This window comes from Equus przewalskii, chromosome 24 (assembly GCF_037783145.1).
Source record: "Equus przewalskii isolate Varuska chromosome 24, EquPr2, whole genome shotgun sequence".
In the NCBI taxonomy this organism is placed as follows: Eukaryota; Metazoa; Chordata; class Mammalia; order Perissodactyla; family Equidae; genus Equus; species Equus przewalskii.
The window spans coordinates 1,010,731-1,029,937 of NC_091854.1; the positions used below are offsets into that span (position 1 = coordinate 1,010,731).

General features: G+C 34.6%; 2 protein-coding genes across 5 annotated transcripts in view; one reads left to right on the forward strand and one right to left on the reverse strand.

The window, feature by feature from the left end:
- Positions 1-18,949, forward strand: LRRC39 (leucine rich repeat containing 39). Of its 3 annotated transcripts, none has more exons than XM_008508283.2 (9): positions 1-257; positions 4,177-4,373; positions 7,977-8,082; positions 9,156-9,312; positions 9,883-10,019; positions 13,440-13,585; positions 14,324-14,476; positions 15,404-15,543; positions 18,438-18,949. In XM_008508283.2, the coding sequence occupies exons 2-9, from the start codon at positions 4,261-4,263 to the stop codon at positions 18,491-18,493; spliced, it is 1,008 nt and encodes a 335-aa protein (XP_008506505.1). In that variant the 5' UTR covers positions 1-257; positions 4,177-4,260; the 3' UTR covers positions 18,494-18,949. The 3 variants fall into 3 exon arrangements, 1 of the variants encoding a protein (XP_008506505.1); XR_011532429.1 differs by having other exon boundaries at positions 67-257; positions 15,344-15,543; XR_011532430.1 differs by having other exon boundaries at positions 117-257; positions 15,235-15,543.
- Positions 17,005-19,207, reverse strand: part of TRMT13 (tRNA methyltransferase 13 homolog) — a 32,857-nt gene continuing 30,654 nt past the window's right edge. For both annotated transcript variants that reach the window (XR_011532428.1, XM_008508379.2), the window contains exon 11: positions 17,005-18,916. Coding sequence is in view for 1 of the 2 variants with exons in the window: in XM_008508379.2 (XP_008506601.1) it covers positions 18,721-18,916 (196 nt within the window). In the remaining variant the exon portion in view is untranslated. The remainder of the gene's footprint in view (positions 18,917-19,207) is intronic.

Consider the following 19,207-nt stretch of genomic DNA (forward strand, 5'->3'; position numbering starts at 1 on the left):
ACAGCATTTTGCAGTGTCGGGAATGCACTCACATACATCGTCAGTTGATCCACAGACGCTCCATGTGATTCTTGCTATTCTGAGCTTTATCCATGAACTAAAATTAGAACTAGGCTGACATTACATTGCACTTGGTTATAGTCTGACTGAGGATTTAAACCATTCGGAGTCACACTGAAAACCATTCTTCCTGCAATCCACTCTTAGCTGCTAATTGCTAACTTTGGGCATGTCAGCTTCTGCATCCACCGACAATGGTAAGTATTTTCCAAAACAGTTTTTTGCATTCTTCACATATAAATAGATTGCTGATGATGCCTTTACTGTGTCTGTATTTGCTGGAATGGGCAACTAAACTTGCAATTGAATTTGAAAGTCTCTTTGGGGGTTGACAGTCACTCATGTAGCTGTCTTCCTCTGGAAGACTGATTTCCCTAGAAGTTAAGAAGCATTTCTTCTGAGATTGTATTTCTTTTGCTTTCTCTTGACTTTGGGAAGTCAACTCTTAACAGTCATGTCATTGTCATTCTTACCTCACTGCCACGCTATGAGCTCTTCTGTCACAGTAATAATCAAGGTAGAGGACACAATCTTATGCCAGAGGCAAAAATACATACAACAGAACAATCTTCTGACTATAGTCCAGCATTTTGTACTTGTAGTGACATGTTCTCCTCTAAGGCAAATTGGTTGGTGTTATAGGAAAATTGAAGGCTGACTAAAGTTTAATGGGAACTGAGGAAGTGAACTAGCACATGAATGGTTATAAATGTCTAGTAAAATACACATTTACATGTAGATACCTGGGATTTAAAAAAATTTATTGTTTGATAAACAAATACTTCAAACTTGCTAAAATCGGAGACATAGATTATAGGTTGACTGGGATATACTCAAGTAGTTGGATTATGAGCATACGTATCCCAAGGTTTCTTGTTGATAAAAAGATAACACAGTCTGTTCCTGTGTAACTTCTACATGCACTACTTCAAAATAGGGACTCTCTCCTAATCATTTTGTGCATATTGCCAATTATGTATCAATTCTGAAATTTTAAACTTTTCTCTGTAACACAGTTCTCCTCTCTGTCTCTTTCTCGTGTGTGCACAAGCACATACACGGAGCATACTTTTAGTTTAAAGAAATCAATAATTTAGAGACTAATAATGAAAAGCAATATTCTCTACCCATTTCTATTACCATCGAAGTAACCATCTTAACTGTCAGGATTTAGTTTTCAGTGGTCATCTCCATGTTTCTTTTTTCCTTTTCAAAGGCACTTATATTCTATTTCTTAACAACTTTTAACTATCTGTGGAGCCTCGTTATGAAAGATGATGCTTAAGTTCACTTTCACCCCCATAGAATTATATCCCTATTTTTAGTTTCTGTCTTAACTTTATAACTTTTTTTTATTGAGGTCATAATAGTTTATAACATTGTGAAATTTCAATTGTACCTTATTATTTGTCAGTCACCATATATATGTGCCCCTTTATCCCTTATATCCACCCCCCCAAACCCTTCCCCTCTGGTAACCACTAACCTGTTCTGTTTTCCCATGTGTTAGTTTATCTTCCACATATGAGTGAAATCATATGGTGTCTGTCTTTCTCTGTCTGGCTTATTTCACTTAACATAACACCCTCAAAGTCCATCCATGTTGTTGCAAATGGGACAATTGACTTTATCTTTTTTTCTTCCCTTGGTGAGGAAGACTGGCCTGAGCTAACATCTGTTGCCAGTCTTCCTCTTTTTGCTTGAGGAAGATTGTCATTAAGTTAACGTCTGTGCCTATCTTCCTCCATTTTGCATGTGGGATGCCTCCACAGCATGGCTTGATGAGTGCTGTGTAGGTCTGCACCTGGGATCTGAACCTGTGAACCCTAGGCCGCCGAAGCCGAGTGCACAAACTCAATCACTATGCCACTGGGCCAGCCCCTGACTTTATAACTTTAAACAAATATTTAAATCTCTACTTCTTGTTCCATAAAGTACAGACACTATCTATTGACTTCCCACTTTGAAGATGTGGACATTGGTGTTCCTACTCTCTACATTTCATTTCCTTCTTCCGCATCCTGTTAAAAATACGTTTATTTTTATATTTTCAAGATGTATGACATTTCTGTTCTGTAGCCATAAATAAGTCTTCTTTGCTTTTCCATAGGTCGATTTACTTCAAAAGTTGATTTTCATCACTCACAAAAGAAACTCTACCCTTAGCAGTCACTCCCTATATCCCCCGCTGCAGAGACCCTGGATATCACTAAGCTACTTCCTTTCTCTATGGATTTGCCTATTCTGGAGATTCCATATAAATGGGATCATACAATATGTAGTCTTGTGTCTGGCTTCTTTCACTCAGCATAATTTTATTCAAAACTCATCCATGATGTCACATATACCGGTACTATATATACTATAGCCGAATAATATTCCATTGTATGGATACACCACATTTCATTTATTACCACCACAATGAGATATCATTTTATGCAATAGTGTGTTGGTGAGGATGTATATCAATGGGGACCCTTACGCAGTTGTAGTAAGAGTATAAATGGGCACAATCACTTTGGACAACAATTTGGCTCTAATAAATTTGAACATTCACATAGATTGTGATCCACCAATTCTAATCCTAGGTATATACCCAATAGAAACAATATCACTTGAGCGCCAAGAAGATAAGAACAAGAATTTTAGAAACAGTATTGCTCATAATGGCAAAAATCTGGAACCCAAATATTCACATTCATTTGAATAGATAAAGAAATTTTGGCAGAGTCATACATGTTGGAGATCATGGCATATCAGTATACAAAACGCTTTACTTATTTATGGAACTATACAATTTCCCATAATACGGATCTACTATAATTTACTAATGGAAACTTATGTTGTTTCCAATCTTTTACTGTTATGAAAAAACTGCAGTGAATAAGTGTAATATGTATTTTTACATTTGAAAACATTTGCAGTATAAATTCCTACACGTGTGAATGTGTATTTGTAAGTTTGATTGATATTACCAAATTTATCCCCATAGAGAATATAATAATATACACTGCTACCTTTGGTGAATGGGAGTACCTGTTTCCCGATGCTGTTGCAAATTTCACTTCTTCCTTTCCAAACTTTCTATTTTTGTTTTTTTTTTTGAGGAAGATTAGCCCTGAGCTAACATCTGCTGCCAATCCTCCTCTTTTTGCTGAGGAAGACTGGCCCTGAGCTAATATCCGTGCCCATCTTCCTCTACTTTATATGTGGGACGCCTGCCACCGCATGGCTTGCTAAGTGGTGCCATGTCCGCACCCAGGATCCGAATTGGCGAACCCTGGGCTGCTGAAGCGGAATGTGTGCACTTAACCACTGCGCCACCAGGCCGGCCCCACTTTCTACCTTTCTATTTACTTTCCTTGCATTATAGCATTCCAGAATAATGTTGAATAGAAGTGGTGATTGTGGACATTTTGACTTCCTGAATTTGGGAGGAAATAATTCAATTAATTACGAATCAAATTCTTTCATTATTGCTAATATACTTTGGTGAAAAATCAATACCATTATTTGTAAGGTAAAGAACATTCCATCAAATGGATCTACCATAATTTACATAACCATTCCCCTATTATTACTTTCCTCTCATTTCTGAGATTCAGGTCACAATTCTCAATATTGCATCTCTCCACTTGCAATTTATTCTACACAAGAGCGAACAATCCCAATCTTTTACCACTTAACTGAATTCTAGCTTGTGCATATAGCATCTAGTTTTGGTAGATATTCCAAGATACCTATCTTATTTTATATATCCATTATTTAGCCATTTTCCCATAATTGGACATGCAGACTAGTTGCAGTTTTTCATTATTCTGAATTACATCATAGGGAAGTAGTCTTCGTTTCAGTTCCCACCTCTGCCACATATTGGATATGAGACCTTGAACAAATTGCCTGTCTTCCTTAAGGCTCAGTTTTCTTATCTGTATATTAGAGACAATAAAAGTACCCATATCACAGTATTTTTATGAGGATTCTTAAGTGAGATATGGCATGTAAAGTGGATAAAATAGTCTTGGGAACATGGAAAGTGCTCAATAAATACAAGCTATTATCACTACAGTACTCAGTGAACATTCTGAAACACGTTGCTTTTTTTCTCTGATACAGCTAGGTCCTTTCTGAGATTGCATCTGTGATCCAGCTATTCAGAAATTAATGAAGTCGGTGACTCCATGACAATGTGGAGAAATCATGTCAGAAAATGTGGTTTGTACCGGGGCTGTCAATGCTGTAAAGGAAGTTTGGGAGAAAAGAATACAGAAACACAATGACGAGCTGCAGCGAGAGAAGGAATTTCAACAGAAGTATGCTATAACATTTATTATTTTGAATTAGTGAAAATTCATATCTTCATTACAGAAAAGAGCATGTATTAAACACCTTAATATTGAATTTGATAGAGATTTTCACTTACTGAAAACTCAAAATATACCTAAAGGAAACACCTAACTCAGTTGAGATTATGTGATGGGGCCACAAGAAAATACAACTGTCTGTATGTGAAAATAGTAGTTACCCCAGGTCCTTACAGGACTCTGCCCAACATTCATCAAAGTTTGATAATATTATTTAATCGACTTTTCAGTGATTGTTTGTTCAACATTATATTCCCTAGGATCTAAAACAACACCTGACAGTAGAATGTACTGTAGATTCTCATCTATTTGAAGAGCTGAGTTCCAGCCAGGACCCCTGTGGATCACCTGATTCCTTGATCTGGGCTATACTTAAATAGTCTGACTCTCATTTCCTCTGCCTTCTTCATATCTCCCTATTTTCCTAATTGGATGTCTCCAAAGTACTCTACAAATCTTGCAAGAACTCCCTTTCCTCATACATTCGACATAGCTCCCTACAATTCTCATTTATCAGGTCTCTTTCTAAACATTAAATTGTCTTGTATCTTACCATATATACAAATATCAAACCACTACATTGTACACCTACAACTAATATAATGTTATATGTGAATTTAAAAAATGATCTTGTGTCAGTTAGCAAATAAAAGAAAACTCAACTAAAAATGGCTAAAGCGACAGGGAAGTCCTGAGGTAAGGCAATTCCAAAGCTTCAACAGCTTTAAAGACTCAGCTTCTTTTTATCACCTTCCACTGCTAATCTCAGCGTGTCATTTTGGTCCTTGGGTTAGCTTCTCTCAATGTCACAGGATGACTGGTACACTTCCAGGCCTCACAGCCAGGCATTATTATGTTATCAGCAGAGTGGAAACTATTTATATTTCTTCTTTAAGAAAGAGGACTTTTCTGAGGTTCCCCAGCAAACCTTTCCTTTACCTCTCATTGGCTAGAACTGGGTCATTTGCACACCCCTAATCCAGTTACCTTCTATGGGAATGAGATTGTATGATTGGTTTAGACAAATTAAGATTTTTTACCAGGCACTCCTAAGTGCTTTATTTGCATTACCTCATTTAATCCTCTCAACATGCTGAAACAGTGTCATGAGGAGGATTAAACTGCATTATGAGAGAAGGAAAACCAAAATAATAGTGCCTCCAATAAGATATGTTAGCTTTTCTGGGCAAGTGATCCAGGGCTGGAATAGCACTCCACTGAGTCAGACACTCAGCCTGTCACACACATAGGTGCAATTTTATTTTCTCTATTTTTAAAGATGGAAAACCTGAGGAACAGGCCTAAGTAACTTCTCAAAAATCACCCTGCTAATAAATATGACACTGATATTCACACCCAAGCAATCTGACTCAGTAAGCATTATATTCATCTCAGGTCTTGTATTTTCTTAGATTGGCCCTTTATATCTTAAGCTACCCTTATGAAATCAATTATGTTTATATTATACAATTATAAGAAACTTGATCTGGAGTACTCTTAATAAAACATTTCCATTTTTTTTGTCAGGAATCACGACTTAATTCTAAACTTCTGAATTTCACCTATTACACATCTAGCTAAGAATCATTTAATTTCAGCAGCTTCAAGTTCTCTTGTAAACATCAGGCAAGGAGGAAAAAGAGCAAGAATATAATCTAAGGCTTCTTCTCTCAGCTAAAAGTGGCTAAAGATTTAGCTCAAAAAGCCTAAAGTTTAAGCAGAAATTGTCCTCATTGTTTTTTGATGCCAAGCTGCCTTGAAAAAAATCAAGCACTTAGGTAACAGTTGGTATGACAACATCTGAGAAAGGCTTTAGACTATAATAAAAGGTCTTAGAGGAGGTAGAAAATTTCTATTCAAAACTTGAAAGGACATCAAGCTTAAAATAAGCAGTGTAGGAATTACAGAATACTAGAGCTGAAGAGACCTTGGACATTATTTAATCCCAACCCCACGTTTTACGGGCAAGGCCCATAGAGGTGAGATGTCTTGCTCATGGTCACCAAATTGAGTGATAGATTCTGGACTAGATCACAGAAATTCAGCGCCAGAAAGAATTTAGGAATCATTATAGAGATGGAAATAGACTTGTCTAATAATAGTAAACTCATTAAGGGCAGAGCTTTTTGTGTACACGTTTAACACAATATTTGGCATACAATGGGGTGTTTGATGAATTCTGTAATTCAAGTTAAAGATTAGGGAATAAGACACCTAATTGCACTTGTCATTAAATCTTGCTGTGAAATACATATATCTCGTAGTGAGTAATAAGTAATCAATAATCATTATGCCTACTGTTTGAAAAGCTCTATTTTTATAAAAAGTGATGTAACTGAATAGACGGCATTATACATTTTGTCTCAGTTAACCACATCTATTGGAAGCTTAGCTGCTCAGTCTAGAAGGCCACACATAGCTATTGCCACAGTGTACTTGTTAGCAGATTAAATTTCAGACAGGTAGCAAATGAAAATACAAAGGTTCTATAGAAATATTTTGCAAAAACAAAATATATAGAGAGCAAATATTACACTTTTAGAGATATTTAGTTTTCTGTTCATTAAAATAAAATCCTTGTTGAAGATCAGCTAAGACGCAAAACTAAGAATACATATTAATTCTAAGATGTCAAGAGATTTTTAGCAAATACTCAAATTAAACTTATGTTCTTTGACGACTGCTTATATTTGATTGTGTATCATTCTAATAGGCTAAAATTGTAAAAATTTCAATTCTAAACTTATTTTCTATTTTTCATACATGAAAAAATTTCTAGTACAGAGAAAACCTTTTGCTAGTCATTTTATAGCTTGATATTATTCTTACATATGTTTGCGATGAACCCAAAATCAGTGAGGACATGCTCCAGAATGACAAAGATTTTGTACTTTTTTTATCTGAAAAACAAAATCTGGAAAAAACTGGAATGTGGTAATATACAATTTAACTCTGAAGTTGAACTGTACTATTTTTAAGTTATTAAAAGACTTATTTATTAAAATATCTGTGGATTAAATATTTAATTAATCCAAGTCAAAACAACAAGAAGCCAGAGACAAAAGACACATATTGTATAATCCCATGTATATGAAATGCCCAGAATAGGCAAATCCATAGAGACAGAAAGTAGGTTAGTGGTTGCCAGGAGCTGGAGGAGAGGAATAGGGAGTGACTGCTAATAAGGGTATGCAGTTTCTTTTCTGAGCAAGGAAAATGTTTGGGATTAGACAGTGGTGATGGTCGCATCGCTCTGTGAATACACCAAAAACCACTGAACTGTATAGTTTGAAAGAATCAATTTTATGGTAGGAGAATTATATCTTAACAAAGCTGTTATAAAAAATCTATGGAGAGTTATGATACTTTTCAAAAACTTAAAAATAGGGCATTTATGATACTAATCTTATGTGTAATTCTTGCAAAATAAATTCTTGTCTGTTTCCAGATACTATCAATCAAATGGTTGTTTTTCATGGGTCACTTTTTTATATAAAAGTGACTGCTACCTATGTCATTACCTGTGAACTAAAATGATTTCCTGGACTCTAGGCTAGTGCGGATCTGGGAAGAACGAGTAAGTTTAACCAAGCTAAAAGAAAGGGTCACCAGCGAAGATGGAAGAGTCATTTTGAAGATAGAAAAAGAGGAATGGACGGTAAGCTTTACAGAAGTAATATTTGATTTTCTATGTTTTGCATTTTGTGGGAGAGTTGAGAGAATGATTCTGAGACAGTGTGATTAAGACTGGAATAGTTAGAAACTCTAATTTTAATAATAGACCAAATGAATTTGGGCTTCATGAACAACTGAAAAGAAATATAACTTCACAATTGTTTTTGCAAAAATTCCATCCATTTGTCTCAACTCTGCCTAAACTCACGTCATTTGTCATAGTTCTCCTACTAATCCTTCTAATAAGCAATTTTTCATTTTTCACAAACAAGATGACAGTCTGCCTAACAAAACTCATACAGCTTTTCCAAAGCAAACACTCAGTTAAAACTTCACAAAATGGAAATGGATATTAATTTTTTTCTTAGGTCCACCACCTGATTCACATTCTCTCTCTCTCTCTTGTACACACACAGATACAGACATACAGTTGCTTAATTACGTTAGGCACACTAATTTTTACAAGGGTCCCTACCCCTTGGGTTATACATTTGGTATATTTAGCTGGCAGGTTAGCTCCTTTATTTTCTCTTTTGGCTCTTTTAGGTTGAAAGGAAAAAGGTATAGAGATCAGAATAATCTAAACTCTTAAAATCCTTAAATTAAAAAAAATCCTCTTTAAAAAATATTTGTAAAATGTTTCATAACAAAAGGGGAAGAGAAGTTTGAATTATTGATTAAAATGATTTTTTTGGTTTCTCTCTGATTTCAATTAACTACCATATTCCCATTTTCAATAGCATTTGTACTCTAAGAAAGCCTAATACAACAGAATCTTTAGGACACAGTTCTATATGTGTACACTGTTGATCAAGATATATTATTTTTGTTTCTTCTACTATGATTGGGGTTTGAAGGTTTAGCACCTCCCCTAAAAAGAGTAAAGGCTTAAAACTTAGAAATAATACACAGCACCTGGAAATCAACCCATTAAGGACAAAATATTCCAAAGTTCCTTTAGAAATCAAATTATACCTCTACAATCATACTTCAGTGTGGCATGATACTAAAACAATTTAAGTAATATAGTAACTCTGTGATTTCTTTTGAGTTTAGACTCTCCCTTCTTCTCTACTGAGACTGAAACAGCTACAGGAATGGCAACTTCATAGAACTGGTTTGTTGAAAATCCCTGAATTCATTGGAAGATTCCAGAACCTCATTGTGTTAGATTTATCTCGAAACACAATTTCAGAGATACCTCGAGGAATTGGTAAGGAAAATTGCTTTCATTCCTGTGATTCTTGTTGAGAATATTTTTTGATACATGGAATAAAGGTCTCATCTTTATATAGCCCCAAGAGTTGAGAAAACTTTAAACATGTAATCTAAATTGAAGCTTCCAAGGGATCTAAGCTTCTGGATTTACTGAGGTGATTCAAGATGAGATTTCAATGCAAGAAAAATCTCTTTGGAAATATTATTGTGTAGATTCTGGAAACAATATTGCTGGTTCAGTTATTCCTCCTAGAAGAGAACAGGTTGAAGGCAAGAAAGAAAATCAAATTCCTTAAATGAGAAAAAAATCCCCAAATGGAAAATTGGTCACTATATAGTATAGACAAAACAGAATGAAAAAAAAAAGTATTTTTGCCTATAGCAGTGATAAACCTGCTCCTTATCTGAAGAAGGGGCAGGACACATACTGGGAAAAGGGGGAGAACCTGAGAAGTGTGAATTTGCCAATATGAAATTGGCAGGTAAGGTACACTATAATACTTATTTTAAACTGGAAACATTCTTTTATATCCATCTGCTCCCTACTGTGTGTTATTTTTTGTAGGACTGCTCACTAAACTTCAGGAACTGATTCTTAGTTACAACAAAATCAAGACTGTCCCCAAGGAATTAAGTCACTGTGCCAGCTTGGAGAAACTAGAACTTGCTGTTAACAGAGATATATGTGATCTTCCACAAGAGGTCAGAAAGATATAAATGCCAGGGATTATATTTTCCATCTACTAGTGGTACAGTGCTCAATTGCATGATCGTTAAAAGTAACACTAATGAAGAAATGCTATGTTTTATTTCAGAAAATATTTAGTGAAAATCATTTCCTATTATTATAAGTATAATGCATGTTTTTAACTAGAGAAAGATCTGTTTAGCATAAAAGATACTTCTATTATTGTCACAGTACTGACGTCATTTGTTGACTAGACTGTGATCTCCTTGAAGGACAGAGTGAGTCTTATTTCTATTCCCAGGATTGAGGACACAGCCTAGGTTGTAGTTGTGACTTAATAAAATGCTCATTAAATGCATAAATGATTATCATAAAGCACAATGTAGTGATAGAAAAAACCTTTTACTAGTTCATTTTTATAAAGTGATCAATTTTTGAGATAGAGGTTAAATGATAAGACATGAATTCTTCAGTCTAGGAGAAGTGTTTCACCTTTAGCAAAAGTAGCCTCCTAGGCTCTACCAAGTAAAAGCAAGGCAACGGGCTTGGAAAGCCTTCAAACCTTGAGTGGTATGATCTCTTGTTATTGGTAAAACTAAACTGATTACTTAGAGATATAGATATTTGTATTACTTTTCAAACATATTTGATGCTCTAAGAATCAGAAAAGGAAATTTTCATGGTGCTTTGCCTTGAAAACAATGACTTTGCAAGATAAAAGTTAAGAAAAATAATAAAGCTCAAAATAAAATAGAAAGAATATTCCCTTCTCCCAATGTATCTTGGTGAGAACCACTTTTTGCCTTCCAAATCAGTAAACATGTCCACCAATAATTATTGCTTTTGAAAGTAAAAGTTTTTTTGATTTTTTATTGTAGTCATAATAGTCTGTAACGTTGTGAAATTTCAGTTGTACATTATTTGTCAGACACCACGTAAGCGTGATCCTTTACCCTTTGTGTCCACCCTACATGCCCCTTCCCTCTGGTAATCACTAAACTGTTCTTTGTCCGTAAGTTTTAAAACATAGTGTTTTCTATCTGTCTCTCTCTCTTCATATAACAGTTCAATTTAATGAAATGTATGCACTTGCTTATGATAAAGATGATCATCACAGGGATAATTTCTTTATACCTACAAGAGGGCCAATACATATTTATTTCTAATTTTTAATTCTTTTGATTATTTCTAGGATTGGTTCTGTAACTAAAAAGCTGTGTGAATATGGGCATGTCTATTAACCTCTCTTTATCTTAATTTCTTCACTTAAAGAAATAGATTTTACTGGAACAAATACTGAACTGAGATCTTGAGCCTGGGATTATTTTCAAGTGTAGCCTCTAAGTAGCTGTGTAGCCTTGAACACACTACTTTATAACTAGGTCTGTTTTCATATATGCAAAATTAAGACTGTTAGATTACAATAGTATTTTTTTTTTTTAAAGACTGGCACCTGAGCTAACATCTGTTGCCAATCTTTTCTTTTCTTCTTCTTCTCTCCAAAGCCTCCCATACATTCTATTGTCGTCATTCTAGTTGTAGGTTCTTCCCGTTGTGCTATGTGGGACGCCGCCTCAAGCATGGCTTGATGAGCAGTGCCATGTCCGCGCCCAGGATCCAAACTGGCAAAACCCCAGGCTGCCGTAGCAGAGTGCGCAAACTCAACCTCTCGGCCACGAGGTTGGCCCCTGATTACAATAGTTTTAATATCTTCTCAATCTTCTAAAATCAAAGGATTCTAGAACCACTGATATATCAGCAACGTGAGACACCGCTCAGCCATAAAATTGCACACATTGTATACACAAACATACATTTTTTTAAAATATTTTCTCCCCCAAGCCCCCGGTACATAGCTGTATATTCTTAGTTGCGGGTCCTTCCAGTTGTGGCATATGGGATGCCGCCTCAGCGTGGCTTGATGAGCAGTGCCATGTCCGCGCCCAGGATTCGAACCAACGAAACACTGGGCCGCCTGCAGCGGAGCACCTGAACTTAACCACTAGGCCATGGGGCAGCCCCTATACAAACATACTTATGCTAATGTAAAAACAATCTTTTTATATTCTATTCTGAACCCTCTGAAAAATTTAGTCTGACGACAGATTTTGAAAAAACGTTTTATTCATGCCTTGAATTCTAAAGCTGGAGAAACATCCTACTGGATGGAAGCTTCCCGCTTTTTTGCATTACTCACAAAACATCGTATTTGTTTACTTTTTTGTGGTGTTAAAGCAGAATGAATCTGAACATGTCCTGAGGTAGAAATAAAACACAGAATCTTCCTAGATAAATGGAGAGTTTTTTGTAAAAGTTAACTAAATTCTCACATCTTGTGAAACTTTCACTGGTGTTATATGGAAAGAGGGAAGAAATTTTGTGGCTTTAGGTCCATGAAAACTTGAGTGCTGTACATCATAGCTTTATCATTTCTAGTTACATAGTCTATCTAAGCCATTTTGTCCATAAAATGGAAAGAAGGTACTCACCTTGTAAGCTGATGTCAGAATTATTCACTAATTTAAAGTACAAGAGTGGATGATTCATGTACTCACAGCTTTCTCAGACTGGGGGTGGGGAACACAGATAACTAAAGGGAGATTTTAACATGCAAAACTAGAGCTATAAGCATCACCATGAATACATTTAAAAACTGATACTGAGAGAAAAAAGCAAGTTAAAGAAAGATAAGTACAGTATCGTAACCTTTAATAAGATTTAAAAACATATAAAAATACTAAATTTTATGAAACATATAGAGAAATATACAGAAAACATATATTTATGTATAATAAAAACATTAAAAAAGTGCATGGGAATGATAAATATCAAATTCAGGACAGGAGTTACCTCAGGAGAGGAGGAAGGGAGGAGTACACAGAGGGTGCCGTCATGTCAACACATTGTCTTTGTTAAGCTGAGCACACTGGTATCTGTTATATTATTCTTAATAAATTTTTTATTGATGTTTTCATTTAAGAAATAGAATTGCCAAACAGTAAGTTTTATGACTGAGATAGCATATGTCAAGCAGCAGGCATGAAGAAGGGGGTTCATTAAGGATAACTATTATTTGGAAGCTTGGGTTTTCCCATATAAATCTCAACTACCGGATGAAAGGAAAACATAAGGTATGTTTATTCTCAGAAAGAAGAAAAAAGCTTCTGCCACGCAGGTTCTGAAAACTTTGGAACTTGGTTATTTTGGGAGATAAATGTTTTTTGAATAGATGAACTTTCTATGAGAGTTCTTCATTTATCTAGAGGTTACTTAGCTTTATTTTTATTTCAAATTTGTTGCGAACTACTAGGACTAACTACAGCCCAAGCACAACGTGAACATTCCTTGATGTGAAATATCTCCTTTATCAACATGAGTGTTCTAGTACTTTACACTGTGGACATTTATTCTAAAAACCTTGCTTTCCTTTTCAGCTCAGCAATTTGTTAAAGCTTACTCACCTTGATTTGAGTATGAACCACTTTACTACAATCCCTCCTGCTGTGTTGAACATGCCTGCCCTTGAGTGGCTTGACATGGGAAGCAACAGACTTGAACAACTTCCTGATACTATAGAAAGGTAAAATAAAAAACGTTTTATGCAATAGATGTGTTGAAGTCATCTAGGATAAATAAGAAATAAAACAAATGGGATCCCAAGTATAACCAATCACAATAGATCCATTTAGTTTTAAATATGCTACTTTTTAACAGAATATTTTCATTTACTCCAAATTAAGTAAAAGGGTTTTGGGAGAGAAAAACTGGCTATCTGACTTCAACAAATCGACAAGAATATGCCACGATAACAATGCTGCTTAGTGCATGCCAGGCACTTCCGTGCACCTTATGAACGGATCAGAAAACTAACGCAGAGACGTTAGCTAAATTGCTGAAGATCACAGTGTGCAAGCTCAGATCTGAACCTAGGCAGCCTGGCCCCAGATCCATGCGGTAACCATTATGCATCTTTGCCTTGACTTAAATGGTCATATTAATAATTTCTGATATTTCTCTTAAGATTCTAATACAAATTAGATAACATCTACAACAGTTCTTTAAGAAATTCTATAAGAATAGTAAAGAATTCTAGAATATGCTGATTTTATTTCTACTACCACATGAGAGCTGTACTGTAGAGATTAACTCCCTGATGCAGTTTCCCTAATAATCAGGTAGTGTGAAGTCGGTTAACTCATAGGTATACTGGTTAAAGGAGATGTTATAAAAGATGACATTTCTTTGATTCTTAAGTAAATAAGAAACATGGTTTTTATATTATGTGTGATTAATTGCAGAAACCTCTCTAATTCTTTAGAATGCAAAATCTACACACATTATGGCTGCAACGGAATGAAATAACATGTTTGCCAGAAACTATCAGCAATCTGAAAAATCTGGGTACTCTTGTTCTCAGCAACAACAAACTACAAGATATTCCATCATGCATGGAAGAGATGACCAATCTGAGGTAAAAAGCTGTACACACAAAACCAACATGTTCCCTTCTGGCTACATAATAAAGTAATATAGAACAATTATTATAAATAGACTTGAGTTCTCAATTCATATGAATGCATTTAAAAAGTCTTTTCCATCTTTGAAATCCTATAATTTATAAATAGGATTCATATAATACTGGTCTAAATATTCAATAGAGAATCCTTGAAATTAAAGCTGTACCGAGATTTATCAGCATTAAAGAATGCCCTCTGTTGGTGACATTTTCATGAAAATCATCTTTATAACTGCTAACAAGCCTCATCTGTGATACAAAAACCTAAAGCATAAAACAGTGATCCTTTTCCTTCTAAATAACTACAAATGTACACAGGCAATTATGTTACAGATAAGGCAAATGTAACTTTTTACTAAGTTAATTACTATCAGAACTCCCTCAAGCATCTTCCTTCCAAAATTTAATTTCCTGACAGCATAAGCCATGAGAATTCACATCAAATCCCACAAGTTCCATAACAAAATCATTCATTCACTTCTTCAGCAACTCCTGAGCTCTGTACTAGATGGTGAAGACACAATGATAACACACAATTGAGTCTACTAAATATCTAGAAACTTTAAGTTCCTAGCATTAATTGTATATTTGAGATGCATTAGAATTGTTCTTGGAAGTTAAACTGTAGCACATTAAATATATGCTACAGACTAAGAGTTACTTTTACAAGCTGTGAAAATAAGTTGTCTAAAGCTAATATTTTTTTCTTCTAGGAAAGAAACTTAAAGATTCTTGGGATATATCACATCTCACCAAGATGTTCAGTTATTGAAACCAGTTAAAGAGAGTAATTTAGAATATTATCATTTGATCTTTCTCCAGGGAAATAAATGTACACTTCTATGGCACCTATAAAAATACTGTTTTTTGGTGAACTGCTAGGTTTGTCAACTTCAGAGACAATCCATTGAAATTGGAAGTAACACTTCCTCCCAGTGAAAGTGCAGATGATGAGGAGGACCGGGAATTATTCGGACTTCAGTTTATGCACACATACATACAGGAGTCACGGAGAAGAGCAGGTAGGACATTTGTACGTAACACAGGTTAAATATTCTTTTTGGTAAAGGAATGTTTATATATATTAATTTCTTTATAGATTTCTCATTTCACCTTAGCTTTTCTGTCAAATTCTGGTCTCTTGGTCAACATTGTGGGAGGGAAAAAAGGCAAAATTCAAATCGGTTCACAATTTTGATAAAGGCTTGGAGAGAGGGATTGTAAAGATAGTCAAAGACCTTCAAGCGGAGTGAGAAAATAAAATAAATTTCTTTGGCCAAGCACTCGAAGCACAATCAAGTGCATGAAGATGGGATTCTTAAAGCTCCACTCTCTCACTCTATCAGTTTGTCATATATGTCAGTTTACTCTTAGAACACTACCTTCCTTGCCATTTCCCCATTTTCAACAATCCACAAGTAACAAAATAAAATTTTGCCTAGGAATGAAAAATATTAAGAGAACAGATTTTAACCAATAGTTAAAATGTGAGGTTTTGATACACAGATTTCAATCACTTAGTCTCTGATAATTTAGAATTAAACCACTTTTTTTTTTTTAAACTAAAGAAGGAAAGCCTTTAACTTAATCCAAGGTTAAGGGAAGAGACAAAGAGCAAAATTCTCTGTTAATGAAAACAGTTTAGTAATAGAAATCATGGTTTTATAATTCACTAAAATGTCGAGAGTTTTCGAGTTAAAAGATAGATTTTAGTTACATACTCAAATAGTTACTTTGAAGAATGAGTATAATGTGAGCAAACAATTACAGATTTTTTGAGCTAGAGGAAATAATTTTGACCAACATCCAATAGGGGATGTTTAGGAAATGATGATTAGATCTGTTGTAGCAAGGTCAAAGAAGCAAAAGCATGCAGGATGGATTGGAGGAAGACAAGTAAAAACCTAACAGTTTGGGGCCTGGTTTTGGAAAGTGGAGGATAAACATATAAAAGATAAGGAGGAGACAGAACTGATGACTGAATAAAGTTGAGAAAAGGGAGGAGTTTAGGATGAATCTCAGTTTTCGATCAGAGCAACTGGAGAGATGGTGATGCTGAGATGGGGAAAGGAAATACAGAAGTTGATTTGGCGGGCAGAATCAGGTGGCAGAACTGGAAAATGAGCTTCAGTTCTAACACAGTAAATGTAAATCTGTGGGATATGCAGGAAGAGGTAGTTGTATAGATGACTCTGAAGTTTAAAAGGGGTTTACTCAATCTGAGAAATTCTGCAGGCCAAGGAATAGCAATATGCACATCCCACACAGTCACTTTCTCATGATATGTTAAGGGAAATAAACAAGGTTGGGGAAAACAATAATCTTGACCTACGGCTGCCGTGGTGAAGGACAAGCTTTCCTTTCCATAAAGTACTTGGAATCATTGTCAGAAACATATCATTCAGCTAAATGGACCACAAGACTGTATCAGTATTAATTTTCATGCATGCATGTATGTTTGATGAAACATAACTGACATTATGTCTGTTGTAGCATATCTTTTATTTCTGGGCATAAATAGTCGAAAGATGCAAAACAGATTGTATGACGCAAAGTACCATTGCCTGACCCAGTAAAATTAGGTTAATTATTAAATGATGTATTATCTTCATTTATGTTCTCTTGATTGAGAGACATGAGTAATTAACTTAAAAAATAGTCAAGCTACTTTAATAACATTTGACATAAAACTTAACAAGAGAAAAAAAGTTACAACTTAAAGAGATAATAAAACCAAGTCTGCCTATTATCTTATTAAAAGGTTCATGAATTACTACCATTAATAATAGCTAATATTTACTGAGTATTCACTCTGTGCTTGGAACTGTTCTAAGCATTTTACATGTTATCTCATTTGATGTTCACAACAACCTTGTGAGGTAGGTATCATCATCATCACCATCCCCATTTTACGAGGAGGAAATTGAGGCACAAAGAGATTAAACAGCTTGCCCAAGGTCAGAGAGCAGAGAGGCAGGAGGGTTGGCTTTGGGACCCAGGTAATCTCAGAAAACATGAGATTAAAGTCGAAAGGTCAGGAATTAAAAATAGGCTAGGCTTCTAATTTATAATTCATATAATCACAGACTTACAGGATAAAAATAGTTACCTAAGAATATCATTCTAACATTAATAATTCTAGATCTTTGTCTTGGCAAATGTACCAATGACTAAGACAATTTTTACAAATAAAGGCAGACACAAATCAAGGATAAGATGTGGAAAAGAATAACAGTCTTACCATATGTTTGGTTTAGTATTTGCTTGTGCATAGAAACTGCTTATGAATTAAATGAGGCCTAAATGTGAGAAGGTTTTTGGTTTCACTGTCTAATTTCCACCTTATTCTAAATTGTTTTCCCAAAGAGAAGACAACATACTTATATTTGTACTTACACATGTAAAAATGGCTTATTAAAGGATATGAGATACCAAATTAACTTCAGAATCTATCTTCAGATTTCAATTTAATTTGTCAATTAGGCTTATAAATATCCTTTTGGAAGTTTTAACTAGGTAATTATCCAATTAAAAAAATGAAGTGAAACAGTTTTTTTCCTTAAAAACATCTCTTTAGTTTTGGTGTTTGTCATGGACAAATTCTGATATATATAGATACAGGTATGGCTCTGGAAATCTGAAGGTGAACTCATTAATTGATTGTGAATATCTCTGAATTTGTTTACATTAGAAAAAAATCCTAATTGATTATCCTTTCCAGCTCTGCATGGAATAAAATCCATACATAAGCCAAATTCTCAAATTGGCCCTTGTACAAACTGACAATTGTTCATTACATCTTGAATTTGGGAAATAAGAAGTATTAAATAAGATCAAAGGAAAATAAATTTCCAAAATTAATGCAAATAGAAAGTTAATGTGCTATTCATACGTTGACGTGTTGTGTGTGTTTCAGAGAACCAAGTGAACTGTCCAACTACTTTATCAATCTCTGAAAATACAGATGGATAATAGAATTCAAGACACCTGCTGAAGAGGATTACTTTGGGAATTTGGTGAATTCTCTAATGTTTGAACTTCTAAAGTAAAAAAGCTATTACCAAAGTTCCATGAGGTCACAACATTTTTTAAAGTTCACGTTATCTGCTATTTAAACTATATTTTCATGAATATAAAAATACAATTTAAAATGTTATTTTTTTTGTGGAAGACAGAAGTTGTTCAAAATTTCTTTTCCATTAAGCAGTTGTCTCTGGTAATGAAGAATGTTTTGGTAAAGCAGTCAACAATACATTTTCCAAAGACACCAAAGGATCTGTATAGTACTGAAGAGCGGGACGGAATCCCTTCTGCTGTAAATACTCGATTCGGCCTTGGTCAATCAGCAATTTACAAAGATGCCCTAGTTTCTTCTTTTCTTCAACAGTAAGAAACCTAAATCAAATAAACAGACACAAAACCTTCTTAGAATTTTGTAGAAGTTTACAAAACTATTTTAGTCACTTCCATTTATTGGTAAGCTGCTAAATAACCCACAATTTACTATGTAATATGTCCCACACTTTCAGGATACATTTTATTTATGACCACAATGAAAAGGTGTGTATTTTAACTTATTCTAAAATTAGAAGGTAAAATACATTTTCATGAATAAGTTTATGATAATATTCATTTAAAAAGACAGTACAGCAATAATAAAATATTTCTGCCCCAGTGTTATACATT